Genomic DNA, 26,186 nt, shown 5'->3' with positions numbered 1-26,186 from the left:
AAAACGACTTTACCTAAGTATGTCATCGGATTGAGCAATAAGCAATACACATAAGCGTCTATTCCAACCGATTTATTAAAAAATAATCGTCTCTATTATTCTTCATTAGATTCATTGTCTTGTTCACTCCAGTCTCTATTTTTTTCTAGACCCAAGTCTGTAGAAGTAAATCATAACAACATTTTCTCGAGACGAAGACCGTGACTGCACACTTACAGCAGAAGAGAAATTGCGCGGCTTTGCATAAAAATCGTTTCTTGTGGGAGGCAGAAACAATAAAAAATGCACATGTAAAGCAACGGTAACAAACGATCGGGCTCTTCGGTGCCTTTGGTGGCTCTCGAGGCCCATGCTTAAGCGCAATTAATTTATTTGCACATGGGAGGAAAATTTCGCTCTGCTAGACGACGCTGATGGCCAAACCGGAAGAAAAAATTTAATGCAGACTTTGGAAGCATCAAAGTCCAATTGGGTGTTTGGCTTTTGCCTCATCCCCTTGTTGTTAATTTTTACGATTGCGATAACAAAGTGTGTGTCTTGAAGCGATAGCACTATTTACTTTGGTTAGAAAAAGGCCCGATTAATATGCTAGAAGGGACCCAGTTCACATGACGCTCAAACAAAGACACTCGTGTGCACACAGAAACAAGAACAGCGTAACCGTGTACTGTTACAAGGACCGAATAAATATTCGTTTTCCTAATTTTCAGTGCCGCTTAAGTACCATCGAACCTACAGGGTGATTGTTCTATTATAAAAAAAGTTCAGTTTTCTCCGATTTTAATTTTTCTCTATCAACCTTTTGTTAGCGCTTAAGTAGATGCTATTCATGTAAGTATTCTATAAGACACGTTTAAGAAGCTTTGTAAAAGAAGGCATGTTTTGTTTAGGTCTTGTTCAAAATCGCCACCTAATGTAAGTAAAGTGATTGTAATCGCTGTTTGTTTACCAAATTTCCTCAACTGTTTCCGTATTTTCTGGTTGGTTTACTTGAATAATGGGCGGAAAAACAACAGTAACAATGTGCCATCGTGTTCACCCCCTCAATTGAGGATAATTTCAAACACCATGTAAATTGAGCAACAACAATAATTTAATTTCTGCGGAAAATGCGACTTGAAAGTCATCAAGCAAAGGTTTTACCGAGTCCCGCTTGAAAATACATATATTACTGTTCAAATTGACTTTGAAACAACTAGTTTCCTTTGTAATTTGCTTTGCGTATCGCAATCAGCATGTTTGACTTGATGTCTTTGCAGTGGACAGGAAAATGAAGTCGGTGAGCAGCTGGATAAGAAGAGAACGGCTTTTTAAAATTGAAAAAACGGGAATATAATCAACCGAGTTTGGCAAAAAGTGTGTAAAAGCTACTTAGTACTATGGAGGTCAAGCTATCGATTTACTTCTTTTTAATGGTTAAAGTCTTTAAAGTCAATTCCAGTTAATGCGTTCAAGGTAGTGAAGTGTTTTTTCCGGAGCTATGAATATTGTATTCGGAATATTCGGCGTTTTTTGCGGAGTTCCAAACTAACATTCGCTCCCTTGCTTGATACGAACGGCCGTGGCCTGATTTTTTGCTTGGGGCTTAAAAAATTCAAAGCAAATCGCGCTGGGAACAGGCAGATTTTTGCCCAGAAGGTTGAGGAGAATTATCGCGTAAAAACAGTTAAAATGCTTAAATCTGATGAAAAATGAACAGTTTATGGCAGCTTTTCGTATCTGAAACATTGTTTTTGATGCTAGAAGTGGCCCACGTTTTCAGTCGAGTTTTGGCTGGACTTTTAGTGACTTTCGCGTCACCAACTCATAATAGCGAGCAATTGAAAAACCACGTATCCGTTTTATTTTGCGTCAATATTGGCACTGCAAACCGATTTAATCGTCAGTTTATTTATTTTTCGTTGCGATTTATTTATTTTAACGAATGCATCGGCGCCTGACTTTATGACGGCCACGATGGCGTCCGTCTTGTGACCTAAACTTTGAACATTTACGTCTTTTGCACTAACATTTAACGATCGGGGGCCTCAATGCGGCCAACGGTTCACATATGGGCTGCACATAAAACTGCAGCTAATTGATCGAAAAGTGCATCTGCATTTTAGTCGTTAAATGCAGTTGGACTCGATAGATTAGAATAAAAATCTGGCGTTAACCGATAGGAAAATGTCAAGAATATACTCAAAGGTGTTGAGGGAGTTTGTTTGAAAAGTAGCAATTATCTCGATAGAGATAGTTCGCTAACCGCTCGTGATACCGGCCCTAAGACGAATTATTTCTCAATGCGTTTACGGAATTTCGCCTATAATCTCCAAGTCCGTCTATTTCAGGGATTTTGCAGGAATCCCAGGCATTACCTACTAAACTGGAATCCTCAAGGGATTTCCAGCACGTAGTCTGCCTACTAAACAGATCTGTGATATAATAACCATCCCACATGTTACTTTAAGGGATAAGCTATGAATTACCAAACATCCACTTAGGACGAATGCTGCTAGGCGTAAAAGGTGAAAAAAATTCGTATGTTTGCCAATTTGATTAGCAGATAGAGCCAAATTAGATTAGTGCTAATGTCAGGCACCTCCAATTTCCAATTGTTTTCGTGTTTTGTGCCTGAAAAAGGTTTTTCAGTTTCGGCCCTTTTCATGCAGAAAAAATCGCTTGAAACCGAGAAATGCCGCTAAAGTTTCAGTCAACCCGGGAAGTTTAACAAACGGATCAGACCTGCCGAAAGAACAGCCGCTCGGTTTGGGAATATTGTTTCAGTGGCAAGATCTCTTTACTGGAAAACCCACTGCGATGATCGATACCGGACTGAATAAATCTGATTTAAGTTTTATTCGCGTGTTGCCAATTTTATGTCCGGAATTGTTGCTGATTTGCAACCAGCCAGTTTCATACCAGAATGATCCAATTCACATTTGCGAAATGTTTTTACCAAAAAGTTGGTAAAAATCTTCAACTTAAGACGAAGAGATGGATTTTAATGAATTTTATCAGGGTTTCAACCCCGGTTGTTTTTTTTTATCAATTAATAAACGATCAAGTTTTAAAGCAAATAAAACTTCTTCCGCACATTGCGATGTCGCCATCATCTTGCGGTGCTCAAAATAACCGGGTTGCAGCAATAAAAAGCCGCAGTGGGTTATTTTGGACAAGTGCCAGTTGTTCCTGCTGGTGTTTTGCTTTCTATGACCTAGAGAGGCTCGTCTGCAGAGATTCTCTGGAAATGAATCGGGCCAGGAAACTTTAGACGGCATTGTTTCTCTCAAACGTTTTTCGGCAGCGGGCAATAAACTATTTTCGACTTCTTTGGGTAATCAAATATGCTGCTATTAGTAGATTTAATTATGCGACTTAGGGTTAAAATTACAATTTAAATTCCTTGCTAACATTCGCGAATTGTTTGCATCGTTCACTCTTCTAACTGGTGGAAACCCGATGCTTTTGACAAACAATTCATTTTTGCGCACTAAAATTCTTGATTATCGCAGGATTTCCCGTGGAGAAAGTCAGTTTTCCCCATAATCCTTTTTGTTAGGGCGAATTCCTGCCTTATTAATATAACATGGCTAAATTAAATTAGCAAACTGCTAAGGCACAAAATATTGGAGCGCCTGCCTTAGTAATAATTCTAGTTATTTTCGCTTATCCCGGATTTCGTATTTTATCCCGCTGGATCCGTATTATTGCCGGGAATAATGAAACCGCTAAAAATAGCCGAAGAAATTTAATATCCGATGGATCAGAATTTGATTAAGCGAACTGAGTTGTCGTTAAAATTATTGAGGATAAGACTATTGATCAAAGGAAAGGCTAATGGCGTAAGAAAAATATTTATTCAGAAAAGTAAACAAGTTGGAGGCTCAGTGAAAACAATTTTGCGGAAAATCCAGATTTAAGGAAGAGAAATACTACGGGGTTTCAAAATTCGTGAAATAATTAGTGGTAGAAATGGTTAAACATATTTTACACTGTGAGCCAATAAAATCCTTGAATTTTAGATTCGTTGGGAGGAAGGGAATAGGGAAACTAATACCAGAGATATCCGAACGATCCTCTTCCGCTCGTTGCACTTAAGACAAGTGAATGCGGGAAATGTTATACTGATCCCTTGAATTAATGTTCAGGGAAGCCCTCCACTTTGCCATAACTTCCGGTTTAGACGTGAAAAACGAAATTGTAAACGCAAACAACTCACTGATTGTTCAAATAAATCTACAGCAAGACTTAACAGGAGGATTTTCTTGGAAAATGCCGCGATTCTTGACCTTTAAAACCAAAAACGCTCGATTGTACTCCAGCCCACAAACTGTCGATTCAATTGACTAACATCAACAATTTCGTAACCATCAAAGGGGCTCTTTCATCTTGTGTGAGTAACCAATTTGCATTTGTGTGCACACAATATTCGTAAATGATTATCTAATATTCGGCAGGGAAATTGGAAAAACAAACTGTGCGGTAATAGTTTGTTAATAGACTTTTCCTCAAGTTGACTTGCATGTTTGTCATAGTTAATTTAGCGGAAACCAAATTATTTTTTTGATGAACTGCGTGCGGAAACCCAAAGGTTTCCTTCAGGCGCACCAGTAAATTGAATATTTATTTCAAAATATGGATTCGTTTGTTTAACGAATCATACAAATTAATGTTCATATTAGATGGATACTTTTGAAATATTTTGAATAATTCGTCAGTTTCGCTATACGATAGACAGTTTGAGGCCATTGCTTGAAACTGAACAGCTTTGTCATTTTTCATTTTGTTTAATTTTATGTTTAAAGCATGTAATCTTACATCATCTTACACACGATTTCTGATTCGGATCGTTAATGCCAACGAAGTTCTTGTCTTTATATTTAAGATTCAGAGACTGCAGAATATTTGGTAAAGAAGGGTCTGCTGGAATCAGAAAATCTGATTTTTTTTCAGCGGAAAATTCAATGGAAAGTGTCTGCACAATTCGCTAGTGAGAATAATGCCATCATTATCGGGGTCAGTAGGTTGTGTGATAATTTTTCGAAACTAAACACGTTCGCGTAATACAGTAACTCGCTAGATTGTTGAATAACTCTCATTATACAAAGGTTTTTAAATAGCTGGTTGCATTCGAATTAGTTGTTGTAAATGTCGTTGTGCCAATTTTTAACTGCAGGCCATTTTTGGGCGTTCTTAACTCGACTGAAATGCTGAAGAACTTTTACTGCCTAAAAAATGTGTGCTGTTTTTCTTCTGATGATTGATGATGAGTTGATGAAATGCGGATGCAATTGAATTTTTTTCACTGTTGTTTACCTTGAGGCGAAAATGCAAAGTAATTTTGCAGTGTTTGGCAAGTTGACCCAACTAGCTGGAGATAAATTGCAAGATAAAAGCACTTGCTTGGGCACTTCAATAAACTTGTACAAGATTTATGTTGCGAAATCATTTGAATTGCACTCGTCAATTTCATTCAAATCTAGAAAACTAACCGTGAAAGAGCTGAATAACTTCTTTATCGGTTTCACGCCATGGCCGCGAAAGCTTTTCGAAACATTTAATAATTTCCAAGTTCCTAAAATGACTCGAAAACCCTCAAAAAACGTAGCATTTGACTGATAACCGATAAAAGTATATTTTCGTTGCTGAACTATGGGCAATGTCGCGGGAAATAGGCCCATTAACCGTTCACACCGCAAAACACACATAAATCGTCACCTTGAACCACAATTACACAGCAATCAAACATCGATAATGACCATCGAAAAAAATAATGTTTGCTTTCTTAAGATAAGACAATTTGGTTAAGCGATATGGTTCGAATCCGATGTTTTTATGAACCGGATGGACCCGCAAACACTAGTTAATTGGTACCAAAATCTGACTATTTTTTCCTCTCCTAATCTTGCCAGCCTGGTTGGTTTGGAACGATACCGATAAATGATTGAAAAATCGCGAAATGTAAACAAATCTAGCGATTGCCCACACAGTTGCCATATTAATATCATACATTTGCAGCGATTGTATTTAACTTTAATATTTTAGTCGTCTTCCGGACGTTTTGCCCGCTCGAACGGCTTGCACCTTCAAAGGAAATGCGACATTCCAAGGGCGGAAACGTTGTAGTCATTATTTAACATGATCCATAACATTTCCCTTCAATTATTTTTGTTGATAAGAGCAAATCTAATCGACAATCGTAGCGACAACAGAGCATTAACAGTGTGTTATCAATCTGCCTCAAAATTTGGTGTGGATTTGGTTTATCGCACGTGAAGTTGAGGAAAAGCGTCAGGTGATGGCGGAGGTCAGCTTCGAATGGTTCGACTCGAATTCGGTTCAATATCATTAATAAGGTTCCGTATTTTGTCACGGTTATTAACCGACCTTAATTGGTGCCAGATATTCGGTTAGTGCAAATTGGTACCGTGCCCGATTGTTTAGGAGTTAGAAATTACGGTTGGTTCGCGTTTTGCTCCATGCGTGGAAGGATCTCGTGCTGCTGGTGGTTCCTTGCTTGTTCCCTTTTTCCCGAAAATTTCGCCCGGCCTTAACGTGAAGAATGTGACCGGAGTGCTGCTGTTGATCACTATTTAAAGACGCAGGTTGTGAAAATGTGGTACCCATGTAAGGTGTTTTTGCAAACGGTCTCCCAAAAGGAACCAGGTAACTTTCAATTGCGAATTTTTCATTAAAGTTGCACAGAAGAAAACATGCTTAAAAATATGTGGCCAACGTGGAAAGTTTAAGCAACTTCCAATGTATATTAAGCAGTGGAAAATGCCGATATCGTTGAGAAAATTACGTCAACTCAGTAATTACTTACAAAAATACTTTTTTAAATTTTCAGCCTCAATATCAGGGCATTAATGGTTTATTTTAATGGTTGTTTTTTGCAAAAACTCCTTTTTACTGTATCTGGATGAACTAACAGCTAAACAATGTTGAGGATCCGCAAAGTGAACGATCAAAAGAAAGTAAGTCGCGTCGTAGGCGGAATTAGCAAACAGAAAAGCGGACTTGTGGGGCGTTGACTCATCCACTGTTCTATCCGAATAAGATTTTTGGCACATTTGCTTCTCAAGTGGACGTCGAAGTGCAAAGTGACTGTTAAACGATTTGTTGGACACCTGCTGTGTACCCCAAAAAAATTATCATTTTCTTCACTAATTTTGCTTTAAATGAAATTCAAATGCCACTTCACTCACGAGCTAATGGCAAACCCACGTAAAAAGACTTACTGAATGAGATCCATCCGCTATCGGATGAACAAAAGAAACTTGCAATAAATAACTCCCAGATCGGTTTTTGGGGATTTGCCGAAATTTATTCCTTTCCTGATTTCTCCGATTGCTGGAAATCCCAAAATAAAAGAAAAAGGGGGAATCAATTCCCATTTGCCAACCGAACGACAAACCACGCAAAACTAATGCTAATCGCTAATCGTCAAGATAAAACATGCAAACCAACTTAGATATCACTTTTCAACTAGTGTTGAATAGCATTCTTAAGCAATTAGGCAAAAATTTGCGCAACTCTTTACACGTTTGTGGATTACAAACCCTGCTGAATTTTCGCATTTAAGCATTTAAGTCAGCTAAGTTAACAGGCAAAAACAAATTGAAAGATCATTAATCTCGTTTGTTAAACACAGAAAATGTGAAAGTAATCCGTGGTAATTCTCGAGTAAAATCGATACATGTTGCTGACGTTCGTTTGATGCACGTATTTGCAATGTAACCATGCGTTCAGATAACTGGATAACTTATCTGTTCAAAACACATTTTATGTGTTAAAAAATTGCAGTCGAATTCAATTTACCATACCATGATTCTGTAGGAATTTTCAGTTTTAAACACATTTTTGGTCTGTCCGATTTTTTTGTTTCTTCCATCCACTTTTCACTAGTCCAAAAAGTCACTCTTAATCTCAATTGTGAAAGGTGGTAGATCTTGAGGATCCACATTTTGCGATCTTGCGAAGAAAACTGCTGTTCTCTGACCCGAGGAGCAGGTTTGAAAAACTCAATAATTTTCTTCTAACAGCCACAAAACACTTATTCCCCATATTTTCCGCTTTTCAAACCAGTTCAGTTAAGACTATCATTACACGTTTTTTTATATAGTCAACAAAGAACACCGTTTATGCGATTTGACAATGTGCGAACACTTATTTATAGGATGCGTGTAAAAAATATATTACAAAGAAAACCCGACAACAAATGAAAATTGTTGCGTAAGCCACAATTAGCGATCGCTTGGAAACAATTTAAAAACACATGGAAATTATTTTTCGCCTTGAAGTCACTCCTACGGACTTAACAATCCGTAATACAAGATTCAATAACACTGAATTTGTAATTGCCATTTGCATGTCGCTAATTGCGATTCATATGTTTACGACAAAATGCATCCAGCGCCAATCAAATAAATAAAAAATTGTTTTTAGGCCCTAATTTTGCCTGCTTTGTATGCGAGGATGTTGAATAAATGACAAATATATATAAACGGTCAAAAAGTTTCCAGTTTTCTCAGGAGATGCCAAAGTGCAAAAATAGGCGATTTTCCAAATACCGTGCTTAGATTTTTGCTCATACTTAGAGAATGAAAAAGCTGAAAGCCCTCTTGTTTCCTCTACTGAACAAGGTATTAAAGTGTGGCCAATTTTATATCAAACATAATTTTACAAAAGTTTTGCGTTTTCTTAAGAAGTGCGAAAATAGTCGATTTCTTCAAAACCGCGATTAGATTTTTGCTCATTTTTAGAGGACCTTTGGAGCAGCAGCCCTCTAGTGTTTCCTACTAGATAGAGCGTTGAAATGTGCCCTATTTTAAGTGAAACATCGTCTTACAAAAGTTTCTAGTTTTCTCAGGAAATGCCAAAGTGTGAAAATAGTCAATTTTAAGGTAAGGATGAATGAATGAAGTCAGACAGAATGTTTGATTACGCTCAGGTGTCGAATGTTTTGATCAAAAAAATATTATTTTTGTCTATCTGTCTATCTATATGAACCATTCGTATTATCTGTGATGCTTATCATGCCGTCGATACTTTTTTACTTACGATATTTCTAGTAAAACAACGGAAATGTGGACGATCGGGTCGGCTAGCAAATGTGCTTAAAGAAGAGTGTTTTTCATTACATTTTCGTGAATTTCCTGCAAAAATCGCGTTGCGCAAGCGACTTTCTATTTAGCTAGATAAATTGAATGTGAATCCCGATTACAAGGGCTTTTAGACCGATAATAGGTAAGCACTTTGCATTTCATTATGTAAGGGTTGGATTATGATCAAAAGAGCTTATTCGAGCTTTTGGCTAAAATCCGGAATATTTTTTAAAAATTATATAACTTTTTTTATGACTGCATTAGGTTGTTTCCGCCAAGAAACAAAAATATTCCCAAAAGCGTCCACTTTCACTCAGGTTTCAATAATTAATAAATCATCCATAAATCACGATTGCCGAAAGCGGAAACTCCAGGTATTGAATTTTTTTATCTTTGAATGTGAACATCTGTTCAGACTTGAGACATCCATCGTATTAATAAATAAATCCGTTATTAAACTGAACAAACGACATTAGATTCGGTTGACAAATTGAACTCCACAGCATCCGGCGGAAAAACTGAACTTCATTCTAACGCTTAAAATAAATCAATGGAAAGCTCGTGATTAAATTCAGCGGCGTCGCAGTTTATTGTCGGAAAAGTTAACAGGTAAAAATGTCGGTTTCCACGTGTTTTGTCTGGCCTGGATCCAATAGTTGGCTATTTCGATGGAATTGTTTTAGAAACTATTCAGTAGGTAATCATTCAACTGAAAGCTTTGGGAAATGATCTCTTTTGTATGTAGAAGAAAAATTAAAAAATCGACGTAAAGGACCAGATTAATGCAGGCTAAACATTTTTATTTTTGGTAAGCATCTTATTTGGGTCATTAATCTAAGAAAAATCCTTTTGGTAAGTCCTATTGGTGTCTTAATAGCAGAAAGCGATACAAATACTCATGTAAGTTCCAACTTCCATTTAACCAATTTGGTTGTTCCTGAGAAGCCCCAGAAATTGCGTTACACAACTTCTCCTTGGTAAAGTTTCTGGTTACAACTTTCCTAGTCAGGGAATAGTGTTACAGGTAAATTGATTTCAGTTCAGAGTCTTCTAAAATGTTTTCCTCTGTCTGGAAAGGGCCTTTTAAGAAAGCTTCCTGATCCGCATCGTAATCGCTCATTCCACTAAGTTCAATTAGAGTTTTCAACATGTTAATGTAGAAAAGTGGGCACTGAACTGGTGCGTAAATCGTGCACAGAATATCAAGTAATTACGAAAAAATGAAACAAGTTCACGGCCTCGTTAAAGTCAATATGTTTCGCATACATTATTGTTGTTTCGATACGATCACAATTCCCCCGTGTGTTAGTTTATTTATTTTTTTACAGTTTTAATTGCATATTTAATTTTTGACACACATTTATTTGTTGGATGTTTTCATTAAAAACCGTTCGTGAGCTGGTATGCAGCCATCGGGGTTCGACGTACATACAAGGAAAATATAAATATTGAAAGTATAATTATTGGTAATTGAGCAAAACAATAGAAGCAGAAGAATAGTTTTCAAATAAAAAGAAATCTAACCAAAATACTAAGCCGGAGACAATTTATATTGAATGAATATTTCCTTGTTACAGATTACTATGTTTTCTGTTCAATGTGCTGATATTGTTCAAAATTTAATTGAACATCCTTTATTATTTTATGAAATTGATTCTCAGATTTTTATCCTATAAAAATGCGTCGGCATTCATTATTGTTTTAATAAAAATAATCGAAAAAATCGTATAAAACGCCAAACAATCGTCATTGTTCCCGCTATATGCGTAAGCTCGATTGCAAAACTAGACGATTTAACAGTAACAAAGCAAATAATGTATGTATTCGTAAGTGTGTCACAACCAAAATCTGAATTAAAATACACGCTGCTTTGCATTTGCAATATAAATGTATTTGCATTCATTCTAACCTTGTAACTTACCTAAAACTGCTTTTCGTGTTTACGATTTGTTCTTGGAATAGGCATGATTCACTGATCGTTGCCGGGATTAATCAACTATAGAGAGTGTCCAGAAGCAAATATCGACGAATAATTTGCTGAAAGTTTGAATGTAAGTGTGCCTATTGAAAATGTATGGGAAATCGAATGAATTGTGAGAGAAACCCAATCACCTCGGGATATTTCATCAATCGGGTGCATTAAACCGTGCTTATCACGAAAGGTAATTAGAATATAACCTGCGTTTTTTCTTTGTGTTGGGTTTAAATCGGCGACATTGTTTTTCACAGGTACTATAATGGACTTTCATTTTGTTGGAAGGATTGGAAGATAATGGGTGAAAGTCGACACCTTTCCCGGATTTTTCCTTGTACAGGCTACACGTTTTCTTACTTAAAGTTGCCACAATCAAGGCGCATTTATTCAATTTTTGTCAATGGCAGGCCATTTTTAAAATGAATATTTTTCGATCGGTCTTGATTCCAACGAGCGAAACCTCCAAGGAGATTTGGAGCGTGTACGCTCAGAAAATTGAGTTAAATTTTCAATTTTAAGGGAAAAAAACGGTAAAATTAATTATTAGTTCATTGTGTGCTCTCTTTTTTATTTTCTGGTTTCTTCATTGGTCTAACAATCTTTCCTTCATTATTCTTTAGTTTGCAAGTCTCTATTTTTCAGTTGGTATTTAATTTATTCGCTGGGCTAAGCCGGCTTTTCGTTATGTAAACTGGCATACGCAACACGGAAAATTAATGGGATTTTTGTCAAAATTTATTAATAAAAAAAACATTCGTGCATAAACGGTGGCATGACACCACTGAACGAAGCGCTGTCCTTGCGCTATTTTAAGCGCTCACCTTTGGGCAAACACTAAATGTATTAAAAACGCTTCTTGTTAAAGCCTTGATATTTGGACGTTTTTTTAATGCCTGAAAACCAACATTTGCAATAAAATGTTCTATTCAATCTCCGAAAATTGCGTACTTTTGTAGAAAAAATCCATGGGAATTGAGCTATTTTTAGTCGAAAAAGAAAAATGGCACAATGTCTTGAAAGCTTTTATCATCAGCATTGAAACATCCTATTTAAATTGATGGAAACGTGAACAAATTTATTGTTGGAATCAACTTCTGAAAATATATAATGGCTTGCACGAGGCGGGCAAACAATAATAATCGATGGCCGAGCCTTTCAGTTTCCGCTTTTATGAAACCTTTGACCTTTTCCAGTCCCTCACCTTCTTTACGTGCAGTATTCATTGCAAGCGTGAGGGCTTTGTTTTTACAGCGCCATAAAAGCGCCAGATTCATCTTAGAACGGCTGCCATTTTATGAAAATTCAGTAATCGATTGATTCAAGTGGAAAACCGAGCGCCAGTAAAACTTTTCCAAATTCGTCGGTATTTTGTTGCTATCAATACACTTTGGTAGGATTCGGAATCGATTTGCAGGCGCAATTCCTGCATTATTACCCAGACATCCAGGGGTTTCTGTATTCGATTATGGGCGCAAAAAGCCAATTTTCCAAATTGTCTGAGAAAATAACAGGTATTTTATTCTACATTTTTCCTGCAAGACATGATTGGCAAGCTCATGTTTAAGGGTGTGTTCGGTAGTGTTTAACCTACCCTAAGACTTTAAGCCTTATCAGATAGCCAACACCAGTCTTCTGCTGAAATAACTGAAGTTTTTAATAATATTCTGTAATTCCAAACTCTCAACGCGAATATTCCTGATTCGAAGTACCCGAATTCTTGGGCTCTTTCGAATACGTTCTCAAGCTGTCCCAGCCATTCGGAATTGTTGTTTTTTGAGATGAATGGTTTTGAACAGTATCAAGCTGGAAACCTTGCCACAACATTGTCTAATTGCGGAAATACACTTGGCGTCTTTTACGTGCCATCTTCTTCGGATTCTTAATCTCATTAGAGCTTTTTTGCAAGTAGGAAACCCATATACATCCTTCAATACGAGCTCGCTTTTCTTTGTGTCATTCTCTTTTTGTCTTCTAACAGTCGTTATTCCTTTTTCACCGTTTTCCTTACGCGGAGATGGTTTGTTCTTTGGCGGAAGCACTACAAGGCTTGTCAGGTTTGTTTCCTAATTACAACCGATTTTCAGATATGTTAACTGGTGCGGAAAAATGTCCAGAGTTGAGATGCTTTAACGTGAAAAAACTGCCAATGTACAAATGCCACAGCCAAGAACTCAATGTTTATTCGTAATTCCTGCGATTTTATGCGGCTTTTGAGTTAAAATATGTTTTTGATGAATTGCAATCTACCAGACTATTTGGGAACGTTTTAAAAGAATGTCCCATATCTGGTAGGAAAGCCACCAATCTATTTTGACATCGTTTTTACGCAATTCCTACCGTCTGCGCCACTTTTATGCGAATTTAGTGATTCAATTTGATCTGAGAAGATCAGCCATATCTGTATTAATTTCTCATTTAATTTCCGTTTGTAATTTATATAAATATCCTCCGTCAATGTTCTGTTGAAGAGTTTCCCAACTTCTTTTCCGATTCCGTTCGTGGATAGGAATTAATGATATTTTAATCTATATTTAGATCGTTTCTAAGCAAAACGCCACCGACTGCGCCACGTTTTTGTTGTTTGATGCTGGTTTAGAACGAAATTTTATATAATTTTTTGCACTGTAAATCAATTGGAAGCTATCTTCATTTTCCATTTGGTTACGCGCACCAATATATATTAAGGATCTTTGATCATCTCTAGACAAAGTCTACCGACTGCGCCACTTTTTTGTTTGTTCCAATTGTCAATTTCAACAATTGAAAAACCCTATTTTTCTTGTCCTGTAACAAGCCAATAAAAGTGGTGGAATGAAATGTATTTTTTGCTACATTATGCCTTTGTCAGCAGTAACAAATGGGCGATAAGCTGGGTAAGAGATTCGGCGCTATCAGTCGAAGCATGAATTTAGCCGGTTTATGTGCGTTTTCTTCGGTTATATGAGTCTAGAGAACTCAGGGCCAGACATCGCAAACTGGTCCGATTCAATACGAAAAGGGCATGAACCCACATCGTTACCATATTAGCTTTCGAAGGGTTTCTCGGAGATATCGCATAGGTTTTGCCAGATATGTTCATAAATTTTCGAATGAATTATGGAACAGCGTTTGGATGAAAATGTACGAGAGTGTTGCTTGAAAACTCCATGTAGAAAAGCAATTAATTTTTTCGAAAGAAACCGACTAGAAAATTGATAATTTACATCGCTTTGGCCTCATTTTTCCACTCTTTCACTCAACTGAATCGGCCGAGAGCACAAGATGCCTCATGAAGAAAAATAAGCAATCTTTCCTAGTTAGCGTTTTTCAGTGCGAACAAAAAGCGCAATATTGCCAGTCCATCATCTTTGGGCCTTGCCATACATAGTTTTTTCTGCAATTAGAATAGAAAGCTCATTACATTTACACATTCTTAAAGTATCGATTGTGCCAAACTACATGCATGGAATAAACCAAGGTGATTATCATAAGCGACAATGCTAAACGGATTGGGATTTTATGCAATATGAAGTCCCAAGTATTGAGGTCAGATACTTGATTATTTCCACCGAAATAGATGGAAATGTGATTTTCAAATTGTGCTTCATTAATAATCGAACGATTTGATCGACATTATATTCAAATGATCCATTATGGGCTCTCCAATTGCCAGGAAATGGAAAAACTGACTGATTTGCTGAGTTTTAGTGCGAAAGTTTTAAGGGAAAACACACAATGTGTTCAGTTTTCTCTCTTTTTCAATCGAATTGTTTCGTCTCGTATTGCACCTCCTTTCGTTTCTTCAGTTAATCGAATTATTCGATTCTCTCCATAATCGAGAAGATGATTCGAATTATTATTCTCCAATGCGATTAGTGCGTTCGCAACTTTCGTTACAGCTGTTTGCCTTCGATTACTCCATTTCCTATTACGTGAATCAGCAATGAACGTGCCCAGTTCGTGTTCCATCCAATTTCTTTTTCTATTTAGTGGATCTGACGTCATAGGAATCATTATTTTCGCTAGTTCATGCGACCAGAACAAGAACCATTGTTTCGGTGAACTCTACGAGCTGGGACGATTTCCATTTCACATCTCGTGCTGTATCGGAAGCAGGACGGAAGCTGTAATGGTTTTTGCAATGGGATTGAACAAATCGTGATTGATGGAATATCAAGAAAAACAATAATCAACTAACAAAGAAAAATCAATAACAACAATCAAACCAACAGCGGCTTAATGAAGATGGGTTAAAACTGGCGCTTGCTTATGCAGGGTTTTATTATTCGTGTTTATGACACTTTGAACTTTAGTTGCCAGTCATTGTGCCCTTTCAAATTTAGGGCAGAAATCCTGCTTGGTTAAATTGAACTCGACTGGCCTTAAGGCTTTACGGCGGTCCAAAGATTGTGAAAGATTGAAATTCTGTACACTTGAAGCAGCGTTTTGGTTTAAAGTGCATTCAAAGTCATAAAAGGACGGAAGATGAATCAGGAATGATTTTTGAGTGTTTTCTAGATAAATCAAGGTTTTTCCTATATTTATGGCGTTTGAAACTGTTTGAGGCCGAAACATTTTGGGTCGGCCGGAGCAAAGGTTTTTTTTTTATTTGATTGATTACACATTTGTTAATTAAACCAAATAATTGCTGTTAAATGTTGGCTTGCTTTACACAGTATTTCTCAAAGTTTACCATCATCATTATCGTTACGGTAAAATTGAGCAACTGAGGTTCCAAACCAGGAAATCGTGAGTTCCTGCTCGATTCCATAATGTTACACCCTTAGGGCAGCAAGAATGTGAGCGCATTATAACTTTCCCTGTTGGCAATAATCAGGCTAGTAAAGTAGATGGATCGCAACTAACGGGAAAGTGAATATTAACAATTAACCTTAGCCACGCCATAGCCCATATTTTGAAATTACTTTGGATTCGGTTCATTAAGTAGGTTTCACTTTCACCACCACTGAGAACATGACACAGAATAGGCGAGCTTGTACTTACAACAACACGTGTTTTGGGCTGTGATTTGTGGCTTTTTACGTAATGTTACGCCACAATTAGTGTGTTCTGCGGCAAAATGGACGCGTGTTGCCACCAAGAGGTGAAAAAGGCCAAGAAAGTGCCGACGACACGGTGAAATTAGCGTCGATCAGCAGTACCGGCTTTTCGAAAACGCTGTCGTTTTGTTATTAAAACAAATACATGTGTCGGAGACATGGCCGGTCATGAAACTGCAATAATTGTTGAAAATTAAACTGGAACCGTTACTCGAGTCACGTTCCTGTGGTCGGAGAAGAATACAATACAGTTTTAATAAATTAATGCCGTAGTCTTCTGCTAGGCCGATGTGCAAAGTACACGATCCGCAGGAATTTATTCACTTCTTGGCATCGCATTTATCAAAGCAGTTAATTCCAGACGAAATCAAGCAGTGTGGCGCATATGCAGTTTACAGCGGTTTAGTTTTAATGCAGAAAATCAAATTATTCAATTCCTGATCTTGTTTGCTTCTTCCAGTGATGAGCAACGCAAGATCAAGATTTAGACTTGCATGGTCTTGCACTTAAATAAGGCGTAAAATTCAATTAAGTATTTCAATAATAACGAATACACAACAATAAAATAGTCTTAAGAAATCTTAAAATAGAATCTTAAGGTATTTTCTGCAAAAATTTATAAAATAAATTTGATTAGAACACTCGCCTCGTTCGCCAATTTGTGAAAATGTTTTGAAATCCGTTTCCAGCTTCGAATTTGGGACAAAAATAAACTAATTTTTTTATCAACAAACAAACAGAATAAGCGAAAGTTTATAATAGATCAATGAGAAAACTCGTCACCCCCATTACTCTGAAGAATGTAAGGTTTGTTAAAAAACTGTGGGTTTTTAGTTTTGACTGCATTTTTTTCTTGCTTTACTTTCCACTTAAAAACGCTCTATTTTGTAGAGTTTCACTTGAAAATACTGACAATCTGGAAGTCTTTTGCACGACAAAATCCAAAATAAATTTATAGCTTTGTAGTCATTTTATAAAAACTTTCAGTGTCGAATTCGGGACGACAATAAATTTCTCCCGTTTTTTTCCCGAAAATCATTAAGGTTTTCTCAAGAACCGATCCCAAAACTAAAAGTTTTTAATCAAACGCGCAAAAAACCCATAATTTTGTGACACTTCTAATTTCCTGACAATAATAATCTTTTCAACCACAAATGACAGAACAATTTTGTTGGAAAATTCGCCTCATTTATCGCTTTGCAGGAAAAACCCTTTTCAGGCTCGTATTTGGCAAAAATACCAAATAATTTAAATTATTTTTTGACCGAAAGTAATTAAGATTGTCTTAAAAAAACTGCCAGAGGAACGAGAGCAAACGTTTACGAAAAACTAATTGGAAAATTCGTCACCCTCATAGCTGTGGAGATTTTTAAAGTTTATTTAAAATTTCAGGTCTCCAGTTTTAGCAAAGTTTTTTTAAGCAATTCTTTCTACGCAAAAAACGTTTTAAAAAAATTATTTTCTAGTTTTACTTAAAAATACTGACAATATTCAGATGTTTTCTGTGAAAAATTATAAAATACATTTTATCACTAAACACTCGCCTTCTTAACCGCTTTGTAAAAATGTGTCAAAAACCTTTTGCGGCCTCAAATTTTGGACAAAACCCTAATAGTTTTTTCTGGGTTTTTCCAAAAATATTTCCCCGAAGAGAACAAGCTGAAGTTAATAAACAATTATTTGGAAAAGTCGCCTCCTTCGTCGCTGTGAATAATTTAGTTTTTTTTTATTCCGGTTTCTTCAATTTTATGTCAATATTTCTGAACAAAACTCTCTCTAAACAGAAAAGTTCGCTTTTTCCAAACGTTTTACTTTAAAATATTGGCCACTGAGTCTTGTGCAAAAAAAATACGAGTTCGGTTTTACAACAAAACTCGTCTTTATAGTCTTTTTCGAATACTCGTTGTACCTTTGAATTTGGGACAAAATCGAAAGAAAGTTCTCTTGTTTTTTTTCCGAAAGAATAAAGTTTTCCCAAAAAACGATTAGAGCAAAAGCATGTAATCAACTATTTGGAAAACTCTTCACCCTCATGGCATTGAAGAAGTTTTAAGTTACTTGAAATTTTCGGTTTTCCCGTTTTAGATCAAATATTTTCAAGCAATCGGTTCTACAGAAAAGGTAACTCAGTTAATTTTTAGGAGTTAGCGCAGTGCTGCGCAGAAGGTTTGGTGCGCTAAACCAACGCACCCGCGCAGTAACTCAGTTCCGCTGCTGGTGAAATGTTACTCGTAAAAAATGTTGATGCTCTTTTCTTTTAGATGTTGAAATTGCAGTTTCGGTCATCGGTAAATGACTTTTTAGCTCAGAGAGCGGCAACAACTCGAAAGCTCAACTCAACACAGGCCTACTTGAAAGGCTTTGGTTGCTAATTTTACGTTTTCGGGCTTCAAGTTGGTTGCTTTTTTGCCTCTAGTCCATCGTGATAATGTAAATTTCGCAATTTGTTACCGTGTAGCTTCTTAACGCATTATTCTGATGTGTAGGGTTTGTGCAAGGGTCTAAACTAGGTTAATTACCCGGCCGTGTCGTAATTGGGGAAGTAATCAAAGCGCTTTATCGATATTGCAAGTTTCGACCTAAGTAAGGTTAATTGATTGCAGAACAACGGCATTTATGCCCATTTCCTCATCGCCTTTCGCCATTTGGAAAACAAACCGATCGAGGCAAAATGTACTTTTGAATAGCGACGAAACACACTTTTTTGCACGGTCAAAAATTGAGCAGCGTATCAAGGTTGTTTCCTAATTGGTCTGTTTCTAAACTTGAATTCGTTGATACGAATCGATAGTCGCCAGTTTTGCGGTGTTTCGTAGGTTTTTACGCCAATACGTAACGTTTCTTAAGAGGTGGAACTTGTGTTTTTTTTCAATAGGGAAATGGGCTTGTAGCCGACAATGGTTTTTATTTCTGTTGGTAATCGTGAGTCTGAGGAAATTGATCATTTTTTTTTAAATTTAATTTCAAATTTACATAAGACCAGGAATTAATGCAGATACCAAAGAATTGAATAAATTGGCCGAATGTTTCAAGTTTGTGAATAACTCAGGGAGCTTTAAGGAAAAATACTTTGGCACCCGGTATTTCGAATAATTTTTAAAATTTCAACCTTTTTTCCTTATTTTGATATGTAAAACACGCTCCCGTTTCGTTGAATCACTCTGTATTCAGAGGATTCAAGGGCGAAAATCTCCCTTGAAAAATTGTGTGAAAAAAATGTTTAATTGCATCAGTCTGTTACAGTAGCAAAGTTGAAATGTAAATTTATTTATTTATTGCGCGCGACAGAGAGAATTGATCGAATTGCAGAGTAGGAGATGGTAGATAGAAGGACAAGAGCTCAAAAGCAACATTCTGTAAAATTGATGTGAATGTGAATAATAATCATAACGCATTAACATATTTATATATTAATCAGCTGTGGCCACACAGTTTTACTCTACATTGCGTCAATGAAAACTTCATTTAAATTCCGAAAATATATACAGGGTGGTTCAACATCGGTATAATTGCGTTGAGGGGATAGCAATTTAGTTGGAGAGTAGGGGAAAATTGTAGGCATTGGTTTCCTGAAGATTTTTACAGTTGGAGATTTGATTTCATTTTTGCGTTGCTTAAAATGTTTATTTGAAAAATGGACTTTTCTGTACATGAAGAGATAAAAGTTAAGTTGGACAGTAATAGAAAATTGTCGCAAATTTTATCAGTTGAATATTCGACTTAATTTTTCTGGATTAAAAACATATAAGCAACCAGTTGGAAGATTTTTAGCTGGAAAATGCTCATCTGAGAAATGGATGTTTTTATAAAGTCCATCATCGGCGTAATTCAACTAAAGCGATAGCAGTTTACTTGGAGTGTAACGGAAAAATATCGGCCTGATTTGCTAAAGATTTCAACAGTTGAAGATCCGATTTTATTTTCTTTGTGAAAAACCGTTTTAAAACCGTCCAATTTGAACATTTTAGCTGCAAAATTCTCGTTTCATCAATAAAGCTTGTTGAAATTTCACTCTAACAAGCAGCAAGCTATCAACAAAATGTCTGGGTAATTCTTGGTTTTGTTCCCAATTTTATTTAGCCTTCTTTGGTTGTTCAATATTTCTTCCCGTAACGTTTTTAGCATTTTTTCACCGATTGCGTCGAATAAGCAAACGGTGGTTTTAGCGTTGTAAAAATAGAGCCATTAACATCTGTTGGTCAAATCTAAGAAGATCAGCGCTGGACTGCATGTCCATTATCAGGCACGATTTGTAAGTGTGTCCAGTTAGGAAAAGAAATATTTGGACAAATGACCATCGGATAAAAACACGAATTTTTCTCTCATAAGTGAACTTTTTGGTCGGTGTAACAGTTTTGTGGTGCGCGAGGTCTCGTCGGCTGGCTGGACGTGGACACCGTTTCGCGATTCTTGCCGTAGTCAAGCCGGTGAAACGGACGCGGACGCTTGTCATGCCTTCAGTTTTTCCCATTGCCGTGACGAAATCGTCATCGTCTTCGTCGAAAAACCGCAGTTTCCTGGTGGTTTCTTCTAGCCAGCACCGGAAGCCCGTCCACTGTTAGCAGCCACACGCCATTTCAGTGCTCGTGATGTAAAAAAGTGGTCCAAACTTTTCGGCTTTTATCCGCGCTAATCTGGATTGGCTCTTTTCCAACGTTTCCACGCGATATGTAACGTTAACTGCTGGTGCATGTTCGTGTATTGCTTCTCATTGGCTAAAGCCGGATGTGGTAGAATAGGAGTGACAACCAATAATAAGAAAGGTAGTTTTCATCAACCTTAAGCAGAACGCAAGATTAAAGCGATTTGAAGGAGAATGTTTGCATTTATTTTAATTCAAAATCAAATCTATTCCTGGGTTTCAGTCATTTATTGTCTCTATTTATTAATCAAAATACGTTTCGGTGTATTTTTCCACCATCATCAGTTTTTCTAAAATATATATTTATATGTAGCGTTGTTGCTGCTTTAAGCCTTGGCATGCATTTTCAGAAATGCATGCCAAGATTTGATTTTGAATTGAAACACAGTCAGGAAAGTATATACAATTATATCTATCTATCTATATATTATACAATATTATTTTAATCATTGTCTTCAAATTGATCCATTGGGAGTCCAAATATCACCCTGTGTATGTCAGGCGGAATTTTTCCTTCAAAGTTTTAAAAACGTACACTTTGTTTTAATCGTAATGTTAAAAGCGGTTTCTGCTTCAAGAATTGTAAAGAGTATTTTATTTTGATGGAAATGAAAAATTGGTTCTTTAAGCTGAACTAAGACGGAAAATAAAGCATAAACAAACACCGTACTAATTTCGCAACGTTTTCAGACAAAAAGTCCACGTTTTGGTCGCGGACTTTTAAATTGGAATGCAAACACTAATCAAATTTGCGCCGCCGAGAGAAATTCAATTTGACGACATTGAATACGCAGAGTTTTGTTTTTAGCGCGAACATTTGTTTCACATTGGCGACAGTCGTCGATACAGGTTGATTGCATCATTGTCCCGCTCTGTACTATCTTGTGGAACTGGAAACGATCGAAAAGCATGCAAATGGGTCGCTGTTGGTGCTCATTTGCATGGTGTTGGGATGTACGACGTGACAGACTGGTGAAAGTCGATCTTCTGGGCCAAGTTGGACGAAAATCCGGGCCAATCAGCTGATCAGTCCAGCCAGCTTGTTCAACTGGACTCTTTCAACCCACCGGTACACCACGCACTTTTTTCCGATTTTACGCTTGAATATTGTTCTCGCAATAAATTGGTGCAATTTCAGTAAAACCAGTATAAATTTCCATACTTTATCATCATTGATCAGATCATTGCACGATGAGCCCAGAGTCAATTATTTGCGTCCAAGAACGACTTATTTTCATCGGAACCCCCGAAATTCCCAAATATTTTCTCAACCCGCAATCATTCCCAACATGCCCTAAGTGCGCAATAAATCGTACGATTTATCGATCGCAGCCCCATTCTGGTAACCTTCAGTAATTGGCCCACTTTGTTGGTCAATACCGACAATTTTAAACGAAAATTCGTACTTTCATCGAAGAATCTAGAACTTAAACCCGATTATATAACGAGAGTAAACAAAAGGTATCAAGTCAATAACAAATTAATTTGCTCATTAGCTCAGGTTGACTAGAAAACATGTTTTTAAATGGGACACAGACACGTTCGAATACAGCCGGTTTTGACTAAAAAATCTAATTATCGTTTAACAAACAATGGTGCGAATCAGCGGTAAGAAACACACGGCGTCTGGCGTTTTACTCCCTGAAAAAAGTTCCAGTTTTAACTTCGGTAATTTTCCAGAACAAATAGGGTTTAAAAATTGAAATTCATTGAGCGGTTAAGCTGATTTTAACTGGCAAACGAAATTATAAAATGTTATTAACGGGAAAGGCCATTAGAAGATGAAATCACTGTGTCCACTAGCTTGAAGCGTTTCAAGAAATCCACTTGTATAAAGTGTGAGTGGGTAAAACTGTGACGCAACTTTTTGAGATAATTCTTTAACAACCTTCTAAAAACCTAACAGTAACATTTGAAGCGAAATATGAACTTAATACAAAATTTTATTGCATTTTTTTGAATTTATTTGCATTTTATGCGCTTTTTAATTTTTCGTTTTGCCATAAAACGGGCCGTCGTAAAGTTTGTCAACCTACATGTTTCCATTAAAAGCAAACTATAGCGCACTTTTAGAGCGTGTCGGTTTGCGCAAATTAATTCTCATTACTTACCGTATTATTTCCACTTAGGACGATGTAAATGAACCAAATTTTATGCGGTATGTTCACTGTGTTGAGTTGCGCTATTGAGTTGTTGCCGCTCTCTGAGTTAACGCGTTATAACTCATCGGTCATGAGTTATAAGTGATTTATTAAAGCTTTTCGAGACCCGAGGCTGCAATTTTCACATCTGATCAAAGGTCGTTAACATTTTTTCTGAGTAATGTTTTACTACTTGGTTCAAACAACTAAAAGAAAGTCATCTAGATTTTCCCAGCAACAGAACTGAGTCCATATAAAGTCGACGAGTTTTCTTGTAAAATCCAGCTCTAAATTTTTTTGCAAAAAAGGTTCAGTTTGTCAGTATTTTACAGTAAAACGTTAGGAAAAACGGGGTTTTTCTGTTTAGATACAGTGTTGTTTAGAAATATTGACCGAAAAGTCCAGTTCCCAAGAGTTTTTCAAGTAAATTATTATAAATTGTCGCTTTTCCAGTTCGGGGAAATATACCCAGACATAATTATTAGGGTTTTGTCCATAATTCAAAGCTGCAAAAAGTTTTACAAAAAGTTTTGCAAAGTGGTTAAGGAGACGAGTGTTCCAATAAATAGTGCGTTTTTTGCGTAGAATGAATTGTTTAATAGAAACTTTGTTAAAACTGGAACGACAGGGACGTTAAAAATCTTCAGAGCGATGGGCGGCGAATTTTACAAATATTTTTTTGTAAACTTTTGCTCTCTGGTGTTTTTTTCAAGATAATCCTAATTACTTTCGTTAAAAAAACAGTAAAATTATTTGGGTTTTGTGCCAAATTCGAAGCTGAAATGGGGTTTCTAAAGTTCCCTGCAAACCGATGAATGATACGAATTTTCTAGCACAATTAATTTTGTCATTTCTGGCTGAAAAGATCCCATTATTGTCAGAAAAGATAAAAATCATCAGAAAATAATGGTTTTTTGTGTTTTCGATTAAAAACTTTTCGTTTTGTAATCGGTTTTGCAGAAAATCATAATGGCGTTCGGAAAAAAATTCGACGCTGAAAAAAATGTTTGTAAAATTTTAACAAAGCTATAAATTTATCGCTTAAAAGACCTCCAGATCGTCAGTATTTTTAAGTGAAACTCTTATAATAGAGCGTTTTTGAGTCGAAAGTAAAGCGAAAAAACCATTTTTTTTTTAACAAACTACAGTCTTCAGAAGTATGGAGGTGACGGATTTCCAAATAATCTGTTATCAAGTTTCGCTAATTCTGTTTATTTTTTGATAGAAAATTATTTGATCTTTGTTCCAAATTTGAGGCTGGAAAGGGATTTCAAAACTTTTTACAAAGCGAAGGATTCGAAATTAATTTCATAATTTTCCGCGGAAAATACCTTAAGATTGTCAGCATTTCTTTGTATAAAGTGAAACTTTATAAAATTAAGCATTAAACGACAAAGTCATATTTGTGCAATCCAATTAAGCAAAACGTGCGAACAGGCATGAGCTGCTTCAAAAAAGAAAAAAAAAATTAAACCTTAATTAAATGGTGGAAAATTAAAGGTCAACCACTCTTCATTATGCCTACGTTAATCCGATTTGTTCATTTTACATTGTCGAAGTTTCGTCATTCGATTCGGTAGTGATTGTTGCTCAATTTCCTCAAACAATACTTTCAGGCAGATCCTGTTTGAGCGCTTATTACCTGCATTCAACATTCAAAAAGTAAATGCGATTTTAATCTAACAAAACTACATGTAGCAAAGTGAAAGCCAAAATCCTTGGCTTTAGCCTGAATTGCGGCGAATACCTTGATCTAATGATTCCTATTAGCATCCAACTTTTCAGAGAATAAGTGCATTTGTTGGAGTGGAATTGGGGCATGTTTATTCATAATCATAATCTATTTATGATTATGGTTTTAATGGAGAAGTTGTTTCGAGAATGGTGCCACTGTTTTCTCGGGCAAATACTTAGCCCCCACTAAAATGCCGAAACTTTGCCAACTCAAATACCCAAGAAAAACAGTGTTTTTTCGGGGGTGAAACCGTTCGACCGAGACACTCAAATTTTCCGGCACATGGAATTATCCAAATTTTCGCCCAAGTGGGTTTTTTCCTTTTGAAGTAAACAGCAATTTGCCTGATCATATGACTATTCATTCGACTTTCCTCTGTAACTTTAATGGGACAAACACCCACACCGTTCATGTTGCTCGGTGTATTTTCCCTCCTCGAATTGATTATGCCGCATTAGTCACTTTACATGTCTGAGTCCTTGAACTTTCACGTATAAAATCGTAAAATATCAACGTCATTTGGTTCTCCACCAATATTGAGTCATGCACTGACCCTTCGAAAGCTCACTAAATACTCGTTTTTTCCAAGTCCAAACTGGCTTCAGGTTATTAACACTTTTAATTTTTTTTTTGAGATATTCGAATGGGTAAGGAGGCCAACCGGAACGGAACCATGCGAATTTCTGTAAAGGTCATTGCTTCGTTAATCATTTAAATATTTCTGTTCAGATCGACAATCAATGGTTTGCCACCAGGTGATGGTCCAAAAAAGGTTCGTGGTGCATAGAAATCGATAATGGCCTCAGCCCGGTCATTTATCCTACCTCACCATTCGGTTCAAAACATGTCGATGTCGGTACGAAATATCAGTGGTTCTGTACCTTATTGGTACCCGGTACCTAATTTGTGTCAATGGCCTTTTGTGCGTCGTCCAATCTGGTTGGCGTTTTTGGTCAAACAATCGAAATAGCTCCCTTTTGACAGTAAGTAATTTTCAATAAATATGCTTGTTTAATCTGTTTATTAAATACCGTCGAAATTTGTCAGCCTTTATATTTAAAGGCTGATTTATCGATCGCATCTCGCAACTTATAATATTTATATTTTTGGAATCGGGTCTAAAAATATCGGTTTGTTTTTCGCGTTCAAGTTTACAATGAAAATCGATCAGTTTCAAGGAGCTTTCTCCGATTTTTTCACGAGGTTTGTTACGGGAACCTGACCAACTCCCAACTCCAAACGGAGATTGATACACCCAAATTTGATCAGTTTTCAGCCTTGAAGTGTCTTTTCAGCAACTACATTCTAATGAGCAAAGTCAAGAACACGTGCGTGGGTATTTTCAAGTTGAAAACTGTGTATATTGTTACTGACACAGCCACTGTTGGAGGAGAGGAGGCTCAGTTTGCCGGTTTAAATAAAATTACAAAACCGCACTACATTATTCAACGGGCTCGCGCTGAAATTCACCGCGTCTAAGTGATGACCTGTTTAGTAATTTATGTGGAAGCTGATGAGACGTTTCGCTTTGAAACTCACGTAGTCAAAGAACCGGGCAAGAACTG

The 26,186-nt window shown here is 36.6% G+C and overlaps 1 protein-coding gene across 7 annotated transcripts in view; it reads left to right on the top strand.

Moving 5' to 3' along the window:
* LOC109544786 (serine/threonine-protein kinase tricornered) overlaps nt 1–26,186 on the top strand; it is a 46,429-nt gene that overhangs the window by 11,644 nt on the left and 8,599 nt on the right. Inside the window, exon 1 of one of the 7 annotated variants that reach the window (XM_019915121.2) lies at nt 6,241–6,648. The exons of 2 other annotated variants lie outside the window; for them this stretch is intronic. In XM_019915121.2, the coding sequence (XP_019770680.1) occupies nt 6,597–6,648 (52 nt within the window). In that variant the 5' untranslated portion in view covers nt 6,241–6,596. Of the gene's footprint in view, nt 1–6,240; nt 6,649–8,865; nt 8,889–9,876; nt 9,898–20,451; nt 20,867–25,509; nt 25,605–26,186 lie in introns of those variants that run through there. 4 more of the 7 variants (XM_019915124.2, XM_048669269.1, XM_019915120.2 and 1 more) reach the window with 4 other exon arrangements.

This window comes from Dendroctonus ponderosae, unplaced genomic scaffold (assembly GCF_020466585.1).
Source record: "Dendroctonus ponderosae isolate FM_Combo_2020 unplaced genomic scaffold, Dpon_F_20191213v2 Dpon_F_20191213_8, whole genome shotgun sequence".
In the NCBI taxonomy this organism is placed as follows: Eukaryota; Metazoa; Arthropoda; class Insecta; order Coleoptera; family Curculionidae; genus Dendroctonus; species Dendroctonus ponderosae.
This window is presented reverse-complemented; position numbering and strand designations above follow the sequence as displayed.